This window comes from Bombus impatiens, unplaced genomic scaffold, assembly GCF_000188095.3.
Source record: "Bombus impatiens unplaced genomic scaffold, BIMP_2.2 scf_0582, whole genome shotgun sequence".
Taxonomy (NCBI): Eukaryota; Metazoa; Arthropoda; class Insecta; order Hymenoptera; family Apidae; genus Bombus; species Bombus impatiens.
Window position 1 is genome coordinate 1243111 of NT_177001.1, and position 24861 is coordinate 1267971.

General features: G+C 29.8%; 4 protein-coding genes across 12 annotated transcripts; 2 read left to right on the forward strand and 2 right to left on the reverse strand.

Annotated features, from left to right (window-relative positions):
• Positions 1–209: 209 nt before the first annotated feature.
• Positions 210–2690, forward strand: LOC100748735. Of its 3 annotated transcripts, none has more exons than XM_033322293.1 (2): positions 210–356; positions 1930–2690. In XM_033322293.1, the coding sequence occupies exon 2, from the start codon at positions 1930–1932 to the stop codon at positions 2221–2223; it is 294 nt and encodes a 97-aa protein (XP_033178184.1). In that variant the 5' UTR covers positions 210–356; the 3' UTR covers positions 2224–2690. The 3 variants fall into 3 exon arrangements, 2 of the variants coding, with proteins under 2 accessions (XP_033178184.1, XP_012244195.1); XR_004462218.1 differs by lacking the exon at positions 210–356 and adding an exon at positions 363–519 and having other exon boundaries at positions 1930–2308; XM_012388772.3 differs by lacking the exon at positions 210–356 and adding an exon at positions 367–724.
• A 232-nt stretch (positions 2691–2922) lies between these two features.
• On the reverse strand, positions 2923–9292 carry LOC100742523 (FACT complex subunit spt16). Of its 2 annotated transcripts, XM_003491609.4 has the most exons (20): positions 9153–9292; positions 8963–9067; positions 8502–8666; positions 8261–8413; positions 8037–8183; positions 7693–7959; positions 7274–7609; positions 6824–7193; positions 6550–6748; positions 6054–6435; positions 5802–5984; positions 5594–5725; positions 5344–5513; positions 5080–5263; positions 4893–4971; positions 4633–4801; positions 4449–4541; positions 4275–4340; positions 4093–4212; positions 3202–4014 (listed from the first exon to the last, which is right to left on the reverse strand). In XM_003491609.4, the coding sequence occupies exons 1-20, from the start codon at positions 9219–9221 to the stop codon at positions 4008–4010; spliced, it is 3396 nt and encodes a 1131-aa protein (XP_003491657.1). In that variant the 5' UTR covers positions 9222–9292; the 3' UTR covers positions 3202–4007. The 2 variants fall into 2 exon arrangements, with proteins under 2 accessions (XP_012244320.1, XP_003491657.1); XM_012388897.3 differs by lacking the exon at positions 4275–4340 and having other exon boundaries at positions 2923–4014; positions 9153–9221.
• Positions 9293–9524: 232 nt separating this feature from the next.
• Positions 9525–16217, forward strand: LOC100742642 (tyrosine-protein phosphatase non-receptor type 4). 5 transcript variants are annotated; one of them, XM_012388902.3, is made up of 17 exons: positions 9525–9636; positions 11907–12118; positions 12193–12321; positions 12406–12454; positions 12536–12703; positions 12785–12905; positions 12983–13070; positions 13145–13297; positions 13374–13606; positions 13679–13849; positions 13926–14103; positions 14166–14333; positions 14433–14608; positions 14684–14883; positions 14985–15328; positions 15410–15694; positions 15788–16217. In XM_012388902.3, the coding sequence occupies exons 2-17, from the start codon at positions 11969–11971 to the stop codon at positions 15869–15871; spliced, it is 2697 nt and encodes an 898-aa protein (XP_012244325.1). In that variant the 5' UTR covers positions 9525–9636; positions 11907–11968; the 3' UTR covers positions 15872–16217. The 5 variants fall into 5 exon arrangements, with proteins under 5 accessions (XP_012244325.1, XP_012244324.1, XP_012244323.1 ...); XM_012388901.3 differs by lacking the exon at positions 9525–9636 and adding an exon at positions 10270–10873; XM_012388900.3 differs by lacking the exon at positions 9525–9636 and adding an exon at positions 11214–11355.
• A 4376-nt stretch (positions 16218–20593) lies between these two features.
• LOC100742761 (calpain-7) lies at positions 20594–24663 on the reverse strand. 2 transcript variants are annotated; one of them, XM_033322288.1, is made up of 12 exons: positions 24406–24663; positions 24182–24345; positions 23853–24072; positions 23458–23780; positions 23251–23383; positions 22938–23128; positions 22632–22844; positions 22271–22515; positions 21979–22187; positions 21671–21879; positions 21370–21599; positions 20594–21301 (listed from the first exon to the last, which is right to left on the reverse strand). In XM_033322288.1, the coding sequence occupies exons 1-12, from the start codon at positions 24587–24589 to the stop codon at positions 21157–21159; spliced, it is 2466 nt and encodes an 821-aa protein (XP_033178179.1). In that variant the 5' UTR covers positions 24590–24663; the 3' UTR covers positions 20594–21156. The 2 variants fall into 2 exon arrangements, with proteins under 2 accessions (XP_033178179.1, XP_003491659.1); XM_003491611.4 differs by having other exon boundaries at positions 22617–22844; positions 24406–24589.
• Between the last annotated feature and the right edge of the window lie 198 nt (positions 24664–24861).

The following is a 24861-nucleotide window of genomic DNA, read 5'->3' on the forward strand; positions in this document are numbered from 1 at the left end:
ATTACACGTATTTTACGTTTACAATAAATTAATAGTACTCATAATTCCTTAATTAATTCCTTAGCAGCACTCATATTCATTCCCTGTATTATGCACATCTATTTAACTATTTACCAAAACCATTTACCGAGATTCTAAATTACCTATTCATACATGCAACATTTGTCCTATATTTACTGCAAATTAATAATACTCATAATACTTTCCTTACTTGTTAATCAATAAGCAAACATTGTATGAAGTAACAAGTGAGCTGTGACATCACAATAACACCGATGTTAATAGGGACCCGCTTGAATCTTCCACCTGGAAAGTCACATCAGGAGAGAGAACGATGATCGCATCCGTTTCTTCCTGTAAGTATTAACTAATTGGAAGATGGATCTTCTCCTGGATACAAGAGTGGTGTGGTACCGCCGCGCCGCTCGTAAGCATCTCGAGTGTATAAAAGCCGCTTCCGCCGATCGCGCGCTTAGTTTCGCTCGACGGTGACCGATTGTGAAACGGCGCACTCTCAACGTGAGTACCATTCACGAGATCGTTGTTACGATTGCTGCCAAGTCTCAACTTCCTTTTACCGCTAACCCTGCGGCGCTTACGACTTGCACGGACATCAGAGAGTTATACTTTTTACTTAACTATCGTTGATCAGTTTCAAACGTTCCTACTGGACTCTCGTAGTAATATCGGTGTGTTTGTTTCTGTGGTTTAACGTTCAGTCAATGTAAGTCGAAGTTTTTCGTTCGAAAATTTAGTTATTAGGCTTTTTCTCTCATTTAGGATGAAACAAGTGAGAAAGTTGATCCACCTGGCAGAAAGTTCTATCTCGCGCTGATTTATCGCTGACGAGAGTGAAAGTGTGAACCCATCTCTAGGGAAACTAATGAGCATCTGATAAATCTGATAAAACATAAAGTTGTTTGATTTATGGATTAATGTACATAAAAGTGTAGAATAGATTTACATAATTTGCAATTAGGAAACTGTTAGAGTATTTTGTTTTATAATTATGGAACGTGAAATGTAATAAAAGATCATTGTTAACGAAGACGTTTTGTACAAGTTATATTTATTCTATTCTTTATTAAGTTTCATAAAAGGAAGTACATGTATAAATTATCCTTGCCTATATCATAATTATTAAAATAATATTGCAGGATCATCCTAAAAAAGTGATGATTTTCACCTAATCTTTCCATAATGTTTTCATTCATCAACATTTTTTTTTCAAGATTAGTATCATTACTTTCGTAAATATAAATATCAATTTCACCAGAATATATTGCAATTCCATATGCACCAATTCATACGCTAAAATACTATAAATCTCTCGTTCTTTCATTTATTTTGTAACAGTATAATGATTTAAAATTTTGTAATATAGTTTATTATAACATAGTTTCATGAATATATATATATATCATATTATTAATTACGTTTTTATATTATTATTTGTTCATTTTTACGATTTAGGTTTACAGCGTATGTAATATAATGTTTTTAGTAATTGAACAAATTGGTGCTACGAATTTTTATATTACGAATATTTGTCGTTAATAATTAACCGTCTTGCTTTTGATGCTCATTCTCTTACGCGCGTTCTTCGTTGCATCAGAAGAGCGATTGCAAAAATCGGCTCAACCATTCTTCTCACAGCATGACAAAATACAAGATAAATATCTTTTCAAATCCCAATCTTCTTCATTAAAGGGAAAAGCAGGGCATTCTTCATTTTAATGCATCTTTTTTAGTAAAACAGAATTATAATATTTAATCCAATAATTTCTTTAATCTAATAAATCTCCAATAATAATACTATTATATAATTTATAATAGAATGAAAAATTGTTATTTAAAAATACATAAAATCAAAAATATAGAATATAAAATATAGAATAAATACTAAAATTTTGTCTTTTTTTATTTTAGATGAAAATCCATTTTACGTTATTAGCAACAATATTGATTGTGGGAGTAACTATGGCATTTCCACAAAAGGATGGTCAAATTTTCAGTAATGAGGCTATAAAACAGGCACAGAATACCTATCTTATTCCGAAAGATGCGACAATACAAAAGGTTCAAGAAGGCATCGAATTGGCAGCGTACGAATCGATTCCTGGCGATCAGAAGATTAATCTTTTCGAAATTCTGGGAGCGCACGTTCCATCGGAAGTGGTGAACAATCTCCAAGCTCAAATCGATCAGATAGGACGGAATTAGACTCGCTTGCTTTTCTTCTCCATCATCATCGTCATCGTTCTCTTGTAAAAAATGTTTTGAATCTAAGTTTTATAACAATTATTTATAGAATGTAATAAGTCTTTTTTTATAATGATGTACTTAGGCTTTTTCATTTTTTCGTAAATAAATGTCTGAAAATGAGGCAATTCGCTTGTACGATCTTTTTTCATTTAGAAACTGTAATATAAATTCATCTCAACAATAAGGGTACATATATCTAAATGTTTAATTAAAAAAGTAATCATTTGAAAAAGGATGATGATTTATTTTACTTGACTTTATAAAATTTGGTACATACTTAAAATACTTTAAACTGGCCGTCCGCCAACATCATTCGTAGAAAGAGTATTACAACACACATTCCAAGTAACATCATTCATTGTAAAAAAAAAAGGAGTCATTCGCAACTTGTGAAATGTCGAACTAAGTCACCTGCCAGAATTATATATATATACGTAGTGATGTTATGGAGAAAGCTGCAGAACCACTAACCAGAGGTACACTTTCACTTCACCTACATTTATGTTACTATTGAAACGGTTCTTCTTTGGCATCTATTATATGGCATTGCCAAGGAATTCAAAACATAATAAGTCAGTAAACGTTCCTCCATGTCTATTATCAAACACAATATTGAAAGGAAAAAAGAAGTCAAGGATACAATAAAATTTAGTGGAGCTGTTTACTTTCATTCTACTTTCACCTTTGTACAAATCTATGAATTCAATATCCCGTTCTTTCTCGCGAAGTTAAGAAAGTAATTATGTAAGATCTGAAGGACGAATGAATTTTCATTTGATTTTTATGCTACTGTAAAATGAAACAAAAATTTTAACTCAAACAAAAGCAAGAAATGTTAAGTAATTGTGCCGTCTTTAAAAATGTACCATGAGCGTGATATATTACAGTAGCAACGATTCTATTTCTGTGGACACTCTGTCAATAAGTGACAATATCTCGTACATTAATGATAAATAACTTAAAAAGTATTTATTTTGTTTACCAAGGTACAAATTTCAGAGCCGTGCGAACAAAATTATCAACGATTTTGATCCATTTCAGCTTTCTTTGCTTAGTAAATTAATATCTATTTTCTGGGTGTCTTACGTACGACAGTTAACACTAGTGCATTGTCTTGCATTGAGAGTGTGTTACAATTATATACCTGTAAGTTTTCCTATTGTTTATTATAATTAAGAATTAATTTTCGTATTCATTTAATAAAAAAACAATAACAGACAAGACGTTGTTTTCTTTTTATATATACTATCTGTACAATGGATACCGTTCCAATACTTCAATACATTTTTAATTCACAAACTTAATAAGTTATTACAAATACATTTGAATACTACCAGCAAACGAACAATGGAATGAAATGATACGTGTTAGTAGTTATATTATATAATTAAGATCGACATTTTTTTTTACTTAAAAAAGAGTTTTATGTACAAGTGATAAAAAATGTGTTCATTCGTAAATTTATGTTAAATTACCCGTACAAGTTCATACACATTACATCGCTATCACCAAGCAGATACTGATAAGTATCCAAGCCTTAGCAGCACACTATCGAACTTTTAAATAATATCAATAACAAATCGTTTGCTAAGAGTTTAAATGAATCAATGCAAGAAAATGTACTATCCTTCTAACTTAATCGACGTACCATAAGAAAGTTTAATATAGAACCAACATTCGGTGTTTGTGTTTTCATATGTGCTTCCTCCAATGTGTCTTGATATCCTTCAATGATATCTTCCTTATTTCCTATAATATATATAAGTAATTTATAAAAAAAATATTACAAATCGTTACAAATTAATATTATAGAATATTTATACATACTTAGATTTCTTCGATCCCCTATCATTTCTTTCTGCACTATCTTCACGAGTTCGTTTCTTACTGCTAGACGAAGAGTGATTTGACGACTTGTGTTTATCATGTTTATCGCTCTTCTTGGGACTAAACAAAAACAGAACATGAAATGTAACATCGCCAAGCACACACATACTTGTGCTAATCACCTGTGTTTGGATGATTTGGAAGGAGACACTTTCTTGTGTGATCCCCCACTCCGCGATCGATCCGATCTTTAATTATTGAAATATATACTTAACACAATTTTATCACAAAATCACGTCTTTCTATGTCTAAAATAGTTGAAATCCTACGTCCTAGAGAAACGTGTAATTTCTTACCTATGTTTATCCGACGACGATGATTTTTTATCTTTACTACTGGACGAACTTTTACTTTTTGAACTTGAAGAACTCTTGTGCTTCGAATTATGTCTATGAGTTATATATTTGAGTTAGTGACAAATTTAGAAATATGTAAGATTAAGTAATATACCTTAGAAATATGTAAAATCAAGTAATATACCTGTCTTTTGATGGTGATGGTGAATGTTTTCGACTTCCTTTTTTCTTTTTACTTGAATTATAATCATCATGGAATCTATCTTCTCCTCTTTCTTTGTCTTCTTCAGCTGCTTCCCGTTCTAAGTCAGACCAGTCTTTACCAGATTCTTCAGAGCTACCCAACTCCTCTTCTAAAATGTAAATTTAAAGAAAAAAAATGCTAAATAATAAACAAGATACATTTTTTTAGTATTTAAATAAAATAAAGTTTGCAAATATTACCTTCGCTATCTGAATCTTCTGAAGCTTCAGAGTATTCAGAATCATCATCAGATTCCTCTTCAGTGTCAAAGTCAGATGGCTACAAATAAAGAATAAAAATTGTTAATGTCTATATAATTGTTAATATTAAATCTTATAATATGCAAATTTATCTTATTGTTTATAATTATTTCACTAAATTCCATACCTCATAAGCATCGTCTTCTTCTTCCTCCTCGTCTTCTACTTCATCATTTTCTGCATCACTCTCTGGGTCCAAGAAACTCCAACCACCACTGTCAAAGAATCCTACAGGATCATCTGTGATAGTTTTCATAATCTTTGTCCAATTCAAAGATTGTACACCTTCTGTATATCTGATGTCACACGAGCTAAAAAGAAAAGTAGCATGTTTATATTTTATTCTCAAGAAATTAAATCCATAGAAAATAGAGAAACGCAAAGAACTTACTTTAGCCACTCCTTTACATGATCTAACATGTTCATGGGAATGGCATTTAACATAGCGACTTTTCTATGATAGTCTTTGAAAACAAAAATCATATCAAAATTCTTAAGGTGAAATTGCACTCTTTCAAAGTGAACAAGTTCAACATCTTCTAAAGTTATAACAAATGGAGGCTAAAATACGAAAGAAATATGATTAACGAATTGGTACTTATAGTTCATATGAAAGTAATTATATATACAGTAAAATTTACCCATTCTGTGAGATTTACTAAACAACCACTAGTGGGTTGCAGAAGAACAGTACTCCTGAATGGTGCTCCAGGGAATCCCAGATCTCGGAACGGTGTATCAAATTCAATTTCTTGTTTCGTCATGCTTTCGACCTGAATAATATTTATTATTTCTTAGAATTTATTTATTAGTCTTGTAAAATAAAATGTTTCAATCATTAAACATTACTTTTTCACAAAAACTCTTAAAGGCAGTTTTCAATTTATGCCTAAGTTCTCGTTCTGATTGTTCAGCAGCAAGATCGTCACGATCGTGCATGTGTTGATGTTTCCCTAAATCTGTCGTGATTTCACCAACTTCTGTATAAAATTGCACGTCCACGTGCTTCTTTTTACCAAACATTATTGCGTGCTGAAAATAGTCTGTATTTAGTAAATGATCGCTAGTAAAAGTAATTAAAACTAAAATAAAGATATATACTTTTAAATGAAAATGAAGCAATATGATCATTTCGCCATCACACGGTTGGAAAAAGGCATTTTTAATATTATTGTAAAGAATATCAACTTTATCTCCTCTAACCGAAGTGTAACGGAATCCATTCACATGTGCTTCTAAACCTCCTGTCATTCTCTTCGAAACGATATTTGGTCGAATGTACAAGTCTTTTAGTTTTGGATTACCCTTATTTTGAGAGAGTATTAGAGTGTCCTGTTTTACAAGATCCTCCTTCTCCCTTTCTTCTGCTTCTCTATTTTTGAATTTCTTTTGAACTTCTTTAATTAATCTGAAGGCTGTGTTTAAATTAGAAGATGGTGCCGAAATTTCACCAGGCTCTTTGGTGTTTGTACTTCGATATGTTCTAGATGATAAAAATAAAAATTTTATTAACATATATTTACACAATTCATCTTAACATTGATACAACTTGTAATTATCATAAGGAATAAGAAATGAAATAAAATTGTACACTAACACTTCTTTGACGAATGTAGCATCGGGTTGTGGATATGATCCACCTTCGTTCCGACCCATTGTGGCACCAGGATGAAAAAAATTTATTCGGAGGTACGTGTAATCTCCTTCTACCGACTGAGAAATATTTTTAATTGTGGATATATGGAAGGGTACAGGAATCCCAAAAATGGGCAAAATTACAGTTTCATATTTTTTGTCTGAAATATAGATATATAACGTATAATAAATAACATATCAAATTTATTTTATAAACAAAATACAAATACACTTACCAACGTATAACTTCAATTCCTTTACTTCTGGTTCTCGTGGCATATGACTCAGACTTTTGTACGATATTGTTGACTTCCGTATCTTTTCTTGTTCCTTCCCACCAGATTGTTGAGCTAACCGAGCTTTTGCAACTTCATTTAGCTGTTGTGCCAGTTCTTTTTGATGTTGTTTTCTCTTTTCCTCAGAACTATGTTCTGTTCTCAATTTAGATTCTATTACAGCTGTTCTCTTTCCACGACCAAGGATCTCAGGTTTAGGTTCATTTTCCTTTCCACTTCCTTCTTCTTCTTCTTCCTCTTCATCCTTAACAAATATTCCAATATTTTTTACCTTTTTTTTTGAAGGTGTTAAATTCGTAGCAGGTTGTGCCTGAAATAAATAATTTTATTCTAATTTCTATTTTTCGATATATTAAAAAAATTACATGTTTTTAAAGCAAAGATTAGTACCTCATTAATCATAACTGTGTCACCAATGAAAAGTGCATAGGTTTTTCCTTCTTTATCAGTAGCTTCTGAGTTTGTAAGATTCGCCAATCCAACATTTACATTGAATACCATGCCTTTCTTTAGTACTGCATGAGTTTTTGGACCAATAAGTAAAGAACTTTCTCTAAATTCAATACCCATTGCAAATCCAAAGTGTTTGGTTAAATGATCAATCATCTCCGGTTTTTCATCCTTTACATACTTTACCCCTGTTTCATATACTTCGCTTATTTTCACTCCAGCTACTAATTTCTTTAGAATCTCCTCTTCTAATTGTAAAAGGAAGTTATAATTATCCTACAATAAACGTACATAATTATTAAACATATTTAATTTGTTATTAAAGCATGTTATTACTTAATATTTTGTTTAAAACTTACCTCAATGGTTTTAGTAGGATTTACCAACAATGTTCGAACTATATTGGAACAATAAGATTTGTAACGCGCTCCAAGAGAGCAAACAATGACACCGAAATGCAAAGTGTTTTTATCACTAACAACACTAAACTTCAAAGAGTAATTTCCACCACTTTGTATTATCGCAGGATAACACATATCTACTTGAGTAACATCAACACTAGTTACATACTTCTTATTTGTTATAGCAGCATCTACACCTTCTGCAAGCTTTGAATGCTTAACTTTCTAAAATAAAGATGTATAGATATTAGAACTAGAGTGCTTAGATATTAAATATTTTTAAATGAATAAAAACCAAATACCTTATCAGAATCTATAATTTCCATAATTTGATCCTTAAGATATTTTGTGAAGACATCCACAGATACTAAACACGCCTTTTTTATGGTATGAATTTCAGCATCTTCTTTTGGACACATTACATATGCAGCTGCAGCACTTACATCAATCTAACACATTAATGTATATCATGAAATAACCAAAATGTTTGGTATTATATATTGTATGATAAGAAAAAATCGCACACCGTATCAAAAGATTCTGGCTTTAATGCAGCTCTCCACGCGTCCATAAAGGCACCTGGATAATTTTCTTTAGAAAAAACACCCAATGTTTTACCCTTTTTACTTTGTTTTATGATCTCAATAAGTTTAGCAAAATTGGCTTTATCTTCATCATTCTTTAAAAAATAAAAGAGTTTAATACCAACATTAGAAATAAAATTCAATGATTATTAAATCAAAATATAAATTATAGAAAATACATACTCTATCCCTCACAAGTAATTTTACAGAAGGTACACCAGTGTCTTCCGTTTTCTGATTTTCAAGTTTTCTGACAAATTCAATTTTTTTCTTACTAGCCAAGAAACAGATACATTCTTCTGCTAAGATCATTATAGTATCTGTAAGTTCATAACTGAGGAACCATGTCTGAAACAATATGTTTATAATAATTTTATCTTTTACATTTAACAAAATGATAAAAGAAACTACAACACTTTAGTTACATAATTGAAATTTATCCTGATAATATTAACTCTACAAATTGTTCTTTTTTCATCGTGACAAACTAAGAATATGTATAATATACATGAAAAACGTGTAACATTCTATGAAAACCATATTTTTCAGAATTACAGAGATAAGGTTATGCTATTGTTTACAAGTGCACACGCAAAATATAAGATGCAAAAACGCATTAGAGCAATACAAAAAGTATAACTTACCTGCAACGCTGTCGATTTGCTGTACACGATATCCTCGTCCGTGCCCACGGCGGAAACGAGACAATCCATTTTACTAAAACTATCGTCTGTACCAACTTCCCCATCCTATTTAATAAAAATGATCATACGTTGTTTGTCAAACGATTACATTTATTTTTAACAGCGGAACGAAACATTTCAAATATCTTACCTTCCATGCGGTATAAAGCCGCTTCATACGCCGAAAAAACGTCTCTTTATCAACGGATACGTTTGCCATAACTTCTTGTTTTTCACCTCGTGGTTCTGTGAAATCAACTCGGCATAATTATAATACACCAAAAATCGTCGCTCGTGTTGCGGAGATGGCGGGATTTATAACCAAACCGCAACCGTAATCCGCAAACTATAACCCACGCGGCGGGAATAGTTTCATGCAGCGTAGTTTGAGAAATTAACGACACCCCAAGCGGCCGCTTGTTCAACTAATGTTCACATCACAATGTGTATTGACGATTAATTTTTTTTCATATGCAAAGTATTGAAAGAGAATTAGTCACTCTGAAAGAGAGTTAGTTGCAATATTTATACCGTTGCGTACTTGTCTTGATATGTCATGAATACGGTTGCGAATCTGTGCTAATATATCTGGCGCAACTTTGTGTGAAATCTTACTGTGTAAATCTTAAACCATGGTTTGTCAAATAATTTCATATTTTTTACATTTTGGAATATTAACCAATTATTACCCTTGTTAAGGGTTTAGAAAAATTTTTTGTTTAAAATTGATCTTTGTCTTAAAAAAATGTCAGCATAAAAAATTTTTAATAACAGACAGATATCGTTGAATCGAAAATGAATAAAAAAAATGGGTTATGATTAAGATTAAAGTATGTATTAAATACGGACTAAGAAAGAGGAAAAAAGTATAGACTAATAAAACAATATAAAAATACTTTAATATTGATTATTCCTATGTCCTGTAAAAGTATTAAAACATCTTTTCGTTAATTTTATCATACGCTATTTATGATCCATATTATGTATATAATAAATATACAAGGTGCCCCAGTACTAATGATATCACGTTGGTAATTAAGCAAATTTATATATACCAAACAAATTTTTTAATTCAATTTTCTCGAAAACAAATTCTTAAATGTACAGAATTTATTCTATATTTTCATTTCAAATATATTTTTGACCTATTTTTTCTTTAGGTACAATCACTTCCACCTCATCTATACTATCAATATTGGGATACCTTATATATACCGATCATACTTGGAAAAACAACATTGAATAACGAATCGTAAGACTATTCACTCTATGGTTAATGTTAAGCATGCACACATGTGTGCATTAAATACATATACATACACTGTTAAGTTTTGTATCAGGGCGTCAAACAATTTTACTGTAAATAAAACTTTCAATCTTTATGGTATATCATTATAAAAAATAATTATCTTGAAACAATGATATAATTATTTATGATCATATATACATTATATTCTGGTAATTTCTAAAAGAATTATGAGCATAATTCATTGACATTATTGCTCGCTCATGCCGATTTATTGGTGTTATCTTATATGTTGTTGAGTGAGTGAAAGACACACAGTTTTTATACTATTTAACATGTTTTTTACCATATACTATGGCAAAACGATCCCGTGAATAATGTCAACTGGTTTGTAGATTAGAATTACATTTGCGCGTTAATATGTCGCTATAAAAAATAATGAAAAGAGTTGCAAGAAAGAAAAAGTTTTTTAAAAAATTTCGTCTCGACTGGGGCGAATTATATTTTTCTTAATGGTTCGTCGAATCTAATCTGCAAAAATATTAACGATCGTGGACCATTTTCCGTTTTGTTAAAAAAAAACACCTGTGAAAGCCTTATCAAAGGTAGTGCAACGGATCATGAATGTAAGTGGAGATTTTACATTGTTCGTTTAGTGTAATTGTGAGACTGTCACTTCGATGCATATAAATATCTATTTCATTCACTATATTCATGATACATATGTATTAATTAATGTATCAAACTTGCTGAGTAAATTTCTGTATCTTTTTAGAGAACAATTTTTACTTTAAATACTTTGAATTTTTATATTTTATTTATAATATATAATATAATATTTATTTTGTATTTTAATATAATATATTAATATAATGTATTATAAATTAATCTCTTAATATTTTATTTATAATATATAGAAAATAGTATTTTTATGAACTAACTTTTGCGAATATAAATCTATGCTTTATTGTCACAATGCAGATTGTTTAGAAATATATTTGAATATTTTTTCCAGTTTTAGTTAATAGTGATGAATTGAATGCATTTTTATATGTTTTACTTGATTTAAAGAAAAAGAAATAATGCTTTAGTGACTACTTAATGAGAGGTTAATGCTAGAAGGCACTTAGATGTATTTGTATTTAAAGAGTTTTACTTTGCTTCTTTTATGTAAACTATTTTCAGAATGCCTTGTTCTACATTATTTTGGCACCTAGTACATATGAACTTGCTTATGTAACTGACGTTAGATTACTGACTCTATGAATTTATTTTCAATGACATCTTCTGAATGTAATTATTTTCAATAGTGATATATGATTGATCAGTCTGTGACAATGCATAGAACTGGTTCATTCAATATGCTTATTTATTACAATTGACAACATAATTGTTGCCTTAACCTTACAGTTGCAGTACTCAAAACAATGTTTTTTAAGCTCTTTTAATGATATGTACTAACGCTTAAAAACATGAATAAACTTTTGCATAAACAAAAACATACTTATTGCTTTTTATAATTGACAATTGACTCATTGAATTATTAGACAGTTAGAATTAGATTTATGTTTGTTTGATTTACCTATATATAACAATTTTCTTTAGCTATTTATATTTGCAATTAATATATTTTGAATAATTTTCTAACTCTTCATTTAGGTGGTCAGCATAGCAGAGAGGTGGTGTCGGGAAGGTGGTTGACACGCCTTCGTATCTTTGAAATGATTGAAAGTGTATCACGTAGAGCGTTGAGTGGCTCCAGTGGGAGCTACCACGTTCGTGGTGCTGAATTAGCAAGAAATCGTAGATTGAAATCTCTTTCTGCTGCTGTTGTCTTCCTTGATGACACGCAACACACATTTCAACTAGATGTGAGTTTATATAGTGATTCTAAATAGTATTTCTTGTGTTGCATTTATGATATGAATATTTCAAAATGTTTTAGAAAAGAGCAAAAGGTCAAACATTATTAGATTTAGTATTCCAACATTTAGAACTTGTTGAAAAAGATTATTTTGGTTTGCAATATGCTGAAAATGGAGCCACAACGTGTACATATTCACCAGATGAAATGGTAAACTTGTCTATTCAATTTATTAAAATCTATTTACAAAATTTATATTAATTGAATAGCGTTATAATTGAATTTGTGTTTTAGAGATGGTTAGATCCTAGTAAACCAGTGAAGAAGCAGATAAGAAGTAAGGGTAAAGATCGTATTCAGATGCTTGTTCACACTACTAAATACAAAAAGATGAAAGATAATTTAATATAATGTATTGTTTCAGGTGGACAATTCTATTTCAAAGTGAAATTTTATGTATCTGATCCTAGTAAACTACAAGAAGAATATACTAGATATCAGTTTTATTTACAAGTTAGGAGAGATATTCTTCATGGAAAACTTCAATTATCGCCAAGTACAGCATGCCTTATTGCTAGTTATACTGTTCAATGTATGTATTAGATACATTGTAACATCTGTTTCATTGTAAAATTTATTCATAATACATCATTATATCTTTATGTAATTATAGCTGAGTTGGGTGACTATCATCCTGAAGAACATGGACCAGGATATCTTTCTAGATTGCAATTAATACCAGGTCAAACTGAAGAAATGGAAAAGAAAATAGCTGAGCTGCATAAACTTCATAAGTATGTTGAAGTTATATATATAATATTAATAACCCAAAGTTTATAAAACTTTATAGAATATTTATACTATTTTACAGGGGTCAATTACCAGCAGATGCAGAATTCAATTTTCTAGACCATGCAAAAAGGTTAGATATGTATGGAGTAGAATTACATAAAGCTAGGGTATGTACTTATCCTATAACCTCCGTTGCAGATTTTCAAAACACGCATTCTTTTAATTTAAATATTTTTTTTAGGATTCAACAAATAAAGAAATACAATTAGGTGTAACATCTATAGGTTTAGTAGTGTTTCAAAATGGAATAAAAATTAACGTGTTCTCATGGTCAAAAATAGTTAAAATATCATTTAAGCGGAAACAATTTTTCATTCAACTGAGAAGGGAACAGGTTCGTTAAACATTCAGTTCACAATTTAGAAGTCAATTTACATATTGTTATATTATACAAACTAATTTTATTATAGTCAGAGAACTATGATACTCTCCTTGGCTTCAACATGCAAACATATCGGAGTTCGAAAAATTTATGGAAAGCGTGTGTAGAGCACCATACATTTTTCCGACTTCACAGTCCTAAAACGAGGCCAAGGCGGTTTCCACTTACTTTAAGCAGTAGGTTTACATATTCAGGACGTACAGAATTTCAAACAGTTGAGGATGGGAAGCATAGAGCAAGAGTAGAAAGAACGTTTATACGGTAACATTAATTTATTCAATATTAATAACATAATATTAGTTCAATATTAACTTAATGATTTAAATTATTTAGATCTCCAAGTAAAAGATTAGTACATGGAGTAACATCAGCTCCAATTATCGAAGAGAAAGGAAAATTATCTATGCCCCCTGGAAGACCGCCTAGACCATATGATAATAAAGTTCAGTCTCTTGGTGCTCGTGAACCTCGTCGAGCGTGGGGTGAAGGAAATCCTAGCGATGAGTTCGTTGAAACTTATATTTAATATTTGTAACTTTTTTATATTTATATTAATTTTTGTTCCTTTTATGTACCATAGTGAAGGTGGCTTTTTGTCCCTCCGTGAAGAAATAACGAGCTCGCATACACAAGGCAATGCATTTTCGCCTGTATTAGGTTCTAGAGTTTTAAGTTATGCTGATGATGATACAACTGCTGAAAGGAACATTTATGATCTTCCTGATTATAGTGAACCTACAAGTTCGCCTGCTCCTCAGGTATTTATTAATATTTTAATAAACAGTTTCTATGTGCACAAAATAAAATTGAGTATTTGTAGATAGTAGAAGATGGATTAGTTACAATATCTCTGACTCCAGATGAACAAGGTCGGTTTGGATTTAATGTGAAAGGTGGTTTAGATCTTGATATGCCTATTTTAGTATCAAGAGTAGCTCCAAATACTCCTGCTGATCGCTGTTATCCGAAATTAAACGAAGGGGATCAGGTTAGTTGTTATATCTTAATGAAATTAAATTGAACTTATTTTCAAGTTATCTAGATTAACTTTTGCAAACTATTTATTACGAATATATTGGATAAATAGGTAGTGTATATAAATGGAATTGATGTCAGTGGATTGTTACATGAACATGTAGTAAATCTAATTCGTCAATCTCGTGATTCGGGCTCTGGTGAACTGACCTTAACTCTTCGACCGAATGCTTTATATAATGCACTAGCTGGTACTGATGAAACATCTGAAGAAGAACCTCCATATAGGTATTACAGATAATAAAACTGAATTTGTTATACTAAAGCAATGATTAATGTTTATTTTTATGTTGAAATAATCAGATACGTTCCGGATGCACCTCATGCAGCTATTGGATCAGACGCATTAGCACAGTCGATGTTGCTTCTTGCTGATGGTCTTGCGAGCGGTGCTTTAATCGCGCAGTATGAACAGCTATATAGAAAGAATCCTGAACTTACATCTCTTGAATCAAAAAAACCTGAAAATCAGAGTAAAAATCGTTATCGAGATATTTCACCTTGTAAGCATAAAGAAAAATACAAGAATTTATATCAGTATCTTAGTACTATATTAATACGATTCGAAACATGTGCTTCACAAAATAAATTATAATTTGTGCAGATGATGTTACTCGAGTGATACTTATGGGCTCTGCAAGTGGAGATTATATCAATGCTAACTATGTAAATATGGAAATACCAGGATCTGGCATTATCAACAGATATATAGCTACTCAAGGACCTTTGTCTTCGACTGTCGCTGATTTTTGGCAGATGGTTCTCGAAGCGGGTAGTACCCTTGTTGTAATGCTCACAACTTTGGTAGAACGTGGCCGAGCAAAATGCCATCAATACTGGCCTGCGCTCAATGAAACTCTAACGTTACGAAATCTCACTCTCACGTCTACAGCTGAAAATGTTGAAGATACTTTTATATTTAGAGAATTCATACTCCGTGATATTAATGTAAGAAAATAAAGTAATATTTATAATTTATATTATTATAAATATATTAGAAAAATTCTAAGTCATTTCTGTGCATTTTAGACTGGAGAAGAAAGAGATATAACACACATGCAATATTGTAGTTGGCCAGATCATGGAGTTCCTAGCGATTGGAGACAATTCACAACGTTTACTGAAAGGGTACGGGCAGCTCGAACGGGAATAGTGGAACCCGCAGTTGTTCATTGTTCTGCAGGAATTGGTAGAACAGGTGTCTTAGTCTTAATGGAAACAGCACTGTGTCTTATCGAAGCGAATCAACCGGTGTATCCATTAGACATCGTACGATCTATGAGAGATCAAAGAGCAATGATGATACAAAATGCTGTAAGTTAAAATTTACAAGTTAAGTTATTAAATTGAAATTTATATATAAAAAGATTATCTTTTATATGTAATGAAAAAAAATGATTTTTCTAGAGTCAATATAGATTCGTATGTGAGGCAGTCCATAAAGCTTACAGTGAAGGAATAGCTAAGCCGCTTCCTGAATTCAGTAGGTGAAAACAACACAAATTTGAAATGCATTGTAATTATCATTCTTCTTACATTTTATCGAAATATCACATCACTAGAAGATAATTTTATACTCTGACAATAATATACACATATATTATTCATTAATAGGAGAGATATACACTGTTTCAAATAAGTATTTTCTATCCGTTACGAATATATTTTTATCTAGAAATTTAATTACTCGAAAGATATAACTTTTCACGCCTTAGAGCTTACCCCCCCCCCTTTTTAATTTATGTACCAATATTTTGTAAATAATGAAATTTCGATAAAATTAAGTTCACTAAATTATGTTTAAGCTAAAGTATAAATCTCGAAGCATTATTTGGAACAATTGTCCGTTATGGCTTACCTCTGTCATCATTATTACTACTACCAATCTTTATTTCTATATGTTAACACTAAACCTACCGACACTTAGTGTATACCTATTCCTACCGTGTGCGGTTAAAATGACCGATGATTAAAGAAGTAATAATTTTCATGATTTAACTTAGATAATGGTTAATTTATAACTAAATGTATATAAAATGACGAACTTTCATAAAATTTCATCCAAATTTACTTTTGTTTAATTTCAATTATTTATATAGAGATATATCTTATTCAACTTCGCTGCATCTTTTACAAATTATCTTATTATCAAATGTACATTTGCCGTATACATATTTCCCGCATCTTAAACAAATTTTCATAATTTTGTAACCTTTACAATTTTTTATTTGACAAGTTTTTTGTAGTAATGAATCTGAACTTGTTGATAGTTTTATTGCATGGTTTTTTCCCGCGATTCTTTATATAAAAGTAATGTATGCACTAGGTTTATAACAATTTTGTGAATTCTCGGTAAATTGGCCCCATACTGTAGATACCATTGCAAATTTATTGGTTCATAAACATTGGCTTTTTTCGCTCTTCTTATCAAATCATATAAACCTCATAATTTCAGCAAAGTCATTTCTGCTCATTATTTTGAAAAAAATGCAGATCTCCAAATTTTATTCCACAAATATGAGACATCTAAATTTTTTGCCTGATGTGCACCTAGTTTTGTTGCATCTAGCTCCCTCTTAGTCCCCAATACTCTAAATGCTTCTTCTTCCATACATTTTATTATATGATTCCTTATACAGTGATCAATGATAAGATAAAATGCCGTTTTTACTTGTCCTTTCATTATATGTCGTTTAGCATATCCCTAAAAATATCATGAACTGATGTCCTGCCAGGTTTGGGACTTGCATCTATTTCTTTCCAAACTGTTCCATCGGGCCCAGTTTCACTCTCTGCTGTCAACGATAATTTCTTTCCTTTTTGCCATTACGTAAACGTTTATTTATTATATTCAACTCTGATTCGGTTGTAAATAGCTTTTCATATGTTTCCATGCCGTTTTCAGTTGCTGCAGTTTCTTGTTCATCGCACACTGAACAGACTTTTTCTATGTCCGTTATTCTTTTTATAATTTTTTTTTTTTTGAAGTCTTGACATCTCTAGGGTAAATATTCATCACAGAATAATACCATGTACATTTCTAGGGTAAATATTTATCACAGAATAATACCATGTACAGAATACAAAATTATTGTCAAATTTGATATGCTTTACTTTTCCTTTTATAACAACTTTACACAAAACGCTCTGAAATGCTTTCTGTCTGAGTTTTAGAGACAACAAGTTTAGATGTCGACTAATTGGCTAACAAACTGAGATGTATTCTAGTCGAAAGGACAATAGCAAGTAAGAATATGGTTTGTGACGGTGATATTTATACGAAAATATTGATGAGTATTGACCGTTCTCCATCAACAGTTACTCGAGGGTGGAGTTGGGAAAGTTTTTCCCGTGTTTTATCGCAATGAGCAACAATCCTAAGAAACTTCTCGACTTTTAAAATGTTTGTAACAATGGACTGTAAAAAATGCTAAATTTTGTGGCGGTTTCTTAGGATTATTATGGGCCTAAGTTGATATGTCTTGACAGCTGGTGGCTATCTTGATCGAGGGGTGGATTATGTTTTATGACAAGATTATGGGTATAGCAGCTGTTATTATTTGTTATTATTGATTTTGTTTGTCATTTGACGTTGAGATAACCTTTTCTTTATACTGATTGCATTTATTTTAAGAATAACTAAAATACTTTGTCGGTCAAAATGACCGCTCACGGTAGGCGAGGCAGAGTACAAATTTTTCTCAGAAAATAAAAGAGCAAACTAGAAGTAAATACCGAAAAATATATTGTATGCATGTTTTAGAAAAGTTCGGAAATTATGAAGCGATATGATAAAGTTTAAATATGGTTAAATTTGTGTAGAAGTTCGAGAGCGGTCAATTTAATCGCCGCTGGTAGGTTTAGTGTTAAATAAAAGCGAAGGTATGGAAAGTTAAATTTCAATCAATACTGCTAATATACTACGAAAACTGCGAAAATAAACTTCTTTCGTTACACACGATTAATATCTTGTTTAATTTTATAGATTAAAATTTTTTTGATTATTGCTCATATAGTAAACTGATAGCAGAGATATCTTTATAAAATAAAATTAACATAACGAATTAAAGTCTATAAATGTTATCGGTATATTAGCAGAAAATTTAGAAATACATGGGGTGCCAATATAAAAAAATTGCCTTGAAGAAAAACCATAAACCATTAAAAATATTGAGAAATATCGAATGTGTAATCAATCCCAGTGAGAATGTGATTGCATAAAGTAAAGCTGCAAAGCAATTTACAAATCATTGAATATTTTGAACAATTTTCTGATGAGAAATTTACCACTATACTATTTATTTATTTTATTATACTGAAAATAATAACATATTTAAATTGACAAAAAAATGTTGTCTTCTGGCAATTTATCATTATTTTAATCATTAATTAAAAATATTTATTTTATAACGACTAACGTCTAATGCCATTTATATCATGTATAATCTAATTTGTATTTAAAAGAATAGTGCATGCTACTTGAAGCATAAAAATCCATTTACTCGTTTAATGAGTATGAGAAATATGTAAATTCAAATTTGCACGATAAAAAAATACAATAATATCCTAATGTTAAGTAAGCTTATTTTAAAATACAATTGAGAACTGCAGAGAGTTTAATGTTCTTGCTTTAGCAGCTAATTTAGTATAATTCGATATGAAACAAAAGATAAATCAAACAAAGTAATATATAATATACTGAAAAATATTTCGTCCCAAATATAATCTCATCCAGAACTTTCAATACTCTTTAAATTTTCTAATAATACTAACAAAAATGTACTATTTTTTATAACCGTATCATGTGTTCTACTTTCCGCCCATTTTTATAATGTTAAAATACTTTTATGTTTTATATATATATATAACGTACATTAACGAAATTATTTTTTATGCACAAAAGCATGACCTTTAACTGACCTAAGTAAAACCATGTAATAAACTATAAGTTAATAATTAATTGTATGTACAATCATAAAGCAGTATATGCATAAAAAAAACAAGGTCATAAAAATTAAGTAAAAGGTCCTATTTACATTATATATTATATAATATTGTATATTCGGTATAAAATATTTGTACAGATACAAAATAGATTGAACTTAATGATGCAAAGCATTCATTATGTGTACAGCAAAACATTATACATATTAAGAACAGATTACCATAATATGTACATTATAATCATTTGCTGTATTTTTTTTTGTTCATTTTGTTGATGTAACTTTCTCCAAAATTACCTATGATTAGGATTGAGTACTGGCTGTAATTGAAATGTATGTTCTCATATTTTTAATTTATACAGTAGGCTAATTAAATGAGGCTATTAATTAGCATAAAACATAATATTGTTTTATAAGCAAAGCTGGCTTGCAAAGGATCATACTTTGATTAAGAATTGGGTGAATCTGTTACGAATATGATAATAGTAAACACAGCATTGAAACCATAATATCATTTTAATATTTTCGAATTAATAATAATGATTATCTGTATTATTGACAATAGTGCCTTGTATATGTGTATCCACATCATACTTATAAAACAGGAATGGATATTATTAATGATTATTATATTACAACAGCTTCACTCGATAAATTTTCATATTAATTCCATTTTAAATTAGTAATATTACTATTTCTTTGTAACGTGTATATTTCTTTGTATAATTGTCCATAATTCTTTTTATAATTTATCTGTCGTTAATTATGTAAATCAACTTCTGTTTCATAAATCATGACTTTATATAAATTGTTAATTATTTATTTTGTAGTTATCATTATGTTAATAAAATAATACTACAATTAATGATAATTATAAGCTGTTCATACAGATGTTAAAGTGCTATATGATTTTGACTGCAATTTAAGTCAGTATAAAAAATAAAATACAAACATTAATCGTAAATTAATTGAACAGCATTTTTGTTATTAAGTTACAGTATCCTTATACTATCAAATATTACTGTATTTGGAAAGATAGAGAAACATGTAAGATAACATAGAAAAATTATAGTAAACTGTAAGCTATATTGAAAAAGTTAAAAAATAATATTTTAGAATTAATTTTTACTAGATAGATAAAAAATACGAATATAAAAAATTCTGATGCGTTTCTTTGTGTTACTTGATATGTAGATGAAACATCAACATACTTTGTATAAAAATAATTATTGTATGTATAAATGCATTTTTAGTGAATACTTTACATAAATGCTGTTTAGTATTCACTTGACTTATTGATTAAAAAGTAATACTTCCTAGTATTTATATAAGAACAGTACAAAGAATATTAAGTAGCTAATTAAAGTGTTTGGGAGCTATATGCGTCGAAATTTATCTACGTACGTGCCAAATCATAACACATCAAACAAATATTAATTATGGATAAAGTGCCACAAATTTTCATAATTCAGTCAGCAGTTGTCTAGTCTGATTACTAATTTGTATTTTTAAAATATAAAATAAAAACATTTTGTAATTCATCATCTAATGATTGACTCACTATCCTCGACGCAATTTCTTTATCTTACATTTTGTCGACAGCATTTTGTTTTGTTAACATTAATTTTAGCATTAATGATCTTTGTACAATATGCAATAATCATAAGAATATTCATCAACGATTTTATAACAGCAAATATAAATATTTTATATTCCTCTTTCATATGTTACAATTAGAGCATATAAATTAATACCTATGTATTATGTTTCATAATTGTACAATATATTATTAAAATCCTCCTTTATATAGAGCTTATATAGACGATAATTTCGTTACTGAATATGTTGAAGTTGTAATTTACAAAACGATTTACAAATTAAAAAGAAATGTCCTTCTTGTCCAGGGATATATGTTGATGGAATAATGTGATATGTACCTGCTGGTACATCCTCTAATTCCAGGTAAACAAATCCTGATCTACATTAAATTAAATTATTAATAAATACTCTATACAATTATATAAAATGTATTACTTTATATAATACCTGAATGGGCCAGAGTTTTTCACTTTGAATGCGGTAGGTGCGTCCGAATCATTTAATACAACTGTTAAAATATCAAATCCTATTTGATATTGTTTAGGTCCCTTCAGTATAATCAGCAAATAGTTATTATTACTTGAACTTTCCAAGATTAACTGGTATCGCGGATTATTCTGGTATGTTGGATGATTGCTACATCCACCAGCTGTAATATCTTTCCATTGACCAGTAAGCTGTAAACAAATTATTATTATTATAGTATTAACTTTTAAGTGTATTTATACAAAAAATAAGAAAGATATACCTCTTTTTCATATTTATAAAAATTTGGTATTTTCCTTAATGAGAATTCGCAAGATCCGTAGGCGCGTAAAGTGTAATATATTGTATTTGTTTTTTCATACTGCGATATGACTAGAGTATATCGAGTATCACTTTGAGGATCTAGTTTTATTTTACAAAGATAGTGTGGGCTGTTTATTCTTACCCCATCGATATATGGTGGTGGTTCATCTATATAATTTTAACAAAAATTTATCATTAATACATAGTTACAACATTTATAATTAAATTTGATACAAACGGAATAAAACCATAAATTATTTTGCTCACGAGGATAATATACTCTTTTTCCATCATTTCGATAAACTAATACTGTGATATATTCTTGATTTTGCCTAAAATCTGCTATGTCTGTAATGTGTCTGGTAAGAAGAATCCATATAGCTCCATTAACGTGGTTTTTCACTTCTAGTAAAAATTGAGGATTATCACCGATATTATATGCATCTTTCGCTGGTCCTATTCCTGAGTTCCACATTCTACAACATATTTTCATAAAAAATTTCTGCAATCATTTTTAATTGTTTAAACAATATTATTTATAAAACCACTAATAACTTACTGATGAATGCAATAAGTATAATTAAATAAACCTGGATTCCAGTTTAAATAAAAGACATCGAAAAATCGGCATATGCTAAAATAATCAATCCAGAAAACTCCATTATCAAATTGGGACGCAGAATCTGGATCATAATTTAGCGCTTTCTTTAATTCATTTGTCCAATGTACTCTATCAAGTTCAGAATAATTTCCTTTCCATCGTAAATGTGACCAAGGATTTTTAAGTTGTAATAATCTTTCATCCTATACAAATATATCTATGGTTATAGACTATACTAATCATAAACTTATTTTTAAAATATGCTTTAATAATAAAAAATAATAAAAAGAGTAATCAATTATACATTTATTCTTCTAACATCGAGAACAGCATAAGCGTGGGTTGGTACAAGACCCGTTCTATCAGCTTCCAAATCAGATAATTCTCCAGTAGCAACTGTTACTAATACATCTCCTTTGTGCAAACGTGTTAATAATACATTAAATAGATTGTCTTCATTAAAATCTGGTTCGCCAGGCCTTATAGCCCATCTCTCTGGTATCCAGCCAGTTAAAGCATGTAAATCTATATTCTGAACAATAATATTTCATTGTTAAAAAAATAATTTATATTCTATGATTGTTATCTTTGTAGCAGAATTACATGTATATTGAAATAAACTTACACTATTTGATCCAGGAAAATCATAACCACCCATTACTTTCATATATGCCTTCTCGAGCAACGAGATCCACAGCTCACCATGATTGCTAGAGTAGGAACAAAGTAATTGGTTGTATCGGCTTACAGGCAATAAGTCATCTATTATAACTTTGCGTGACACACCGTTAATGTGTAGTTTCACCATGTATTTTCCTAATACAAAATACTCCCAATTTAATTTTCATTGAAATAATATTCTAGGAGAATTACAGACCACTGACCCTTGATGTTAAAAAAAAATTTCATGATTTGTACAGTAATACATAAGTTCTTACCAAATGGATTATATATTGGTTCTTTGTTTCTATTTTTTGGATAAATAATGGAGGTGATAAGTCTGCGTCCAAATCTTTTTTCATACTGAGCACTAACTGCAAGAGAAGCAACAAAGGAACAATCAGAAACAACCTACAATTAAAATTTAATTACACTTTAGTATGAAAAAATCATTAATTTAGAAATTAGCTTTATTTTTTACTAACTGTCTGTTTTATACTGTAGTAATCAACATGAGATGTTTTAAGCATTTTTGGGTCAGAGAATAATTCTTCTGGCCGGCACCATTTTGCAAAATCAGACTTCTGTTTTGGTGCTAATGTTAATAAACCATCTTCATCAGTAAATGGAATAGCATACTGAAACTTCTCTGTAAGATCAGTAATCATGAAAGGTACAAACTTATGATCATTGATATGAGAACTATGAAGCAAAACACTTTTCTCTTCTTCTGTGTAATTAGTACTACCACCACTCACTTTCAAATGTGCACTACTTTCTCGAAGAAGTGGCGGTCGAGATGGTTTCCCTAAACATTAATAAAAAATGAAATTGAACAGAAAGCATTTCTCATTACAATAACGTGACAAGAGAAAAGTACCAGTGTTATTAGAGCTTGTAGTAGTTGTTGTTGTAGTTGTACATGATGTTTTGTCTATATCCTCATCCAGACTTGTTTCGGGTACAGGAGGTAATTTAGAAAGGGTTTTAAGAATATCATTACTATTTGCTGTTTTTAAACCTTTTAAAGATTCTGCCCTATCAAGTGCAAGCTTTATAAGAGCAGTTAATTTAGCCTTTGCCTCTATATCGGTAATTTTCTATAATTATAATAATATTATTAATATTATTCATAAGTTTAGGATTCAACAGAATTATTAAAATATTTTTAATAGAATTGGAAAATTTGACAATTAGAATTTTATATACCATGCTAAGCCCCAATTCAGCAGCGTCTGTATATAATTTCACAGCGATATCTTTCAAACCAGCTTCATCAGCATCTTGTGCTTGGTTCATAAGAAACTTACATTTTTGTAACTTAGATTGATCGGTAGTTTGTGCCTTATGATGTTTCTGTTCTTCTTCACTAACTATAATGTATTATTTTTTATTTATGAAAACATATATCATGAATTAATTTGAATACTCACTAAGATTATGTATAATTGATACCCTCTCCTGATATTCAGAAACTTTTTGATCATATACAGGATTTTGCAATTCTACAAGAAACTTTATAGCTACATTATAATAATATAAAGCTTGTCTGTATTGACACTGACTATCAAATTGTACTGCTTTCCTCGCTGCATTTTGTGCATCTTCCAATGTCATTTTTTATAATTTTTTTATCGTTATTATGTCAATTACTATATAATTCCTTTATACAATAAATTTGTAATAAATTTGTTTGTATGTAATATTCATTTCTTCATACAGTTTTTAATTATTATTAAATATCATTTTAATTGTACTTTATTTACTTAATACGTTAAATATATTTCTTCCCTGTGCATATTAACAATTGTGTATATAGATTTCTTTAAATTAAGTAGAATTAAGAAACAATTTCAAATTTGTCAAAATGATTTCACAACCATTATTTT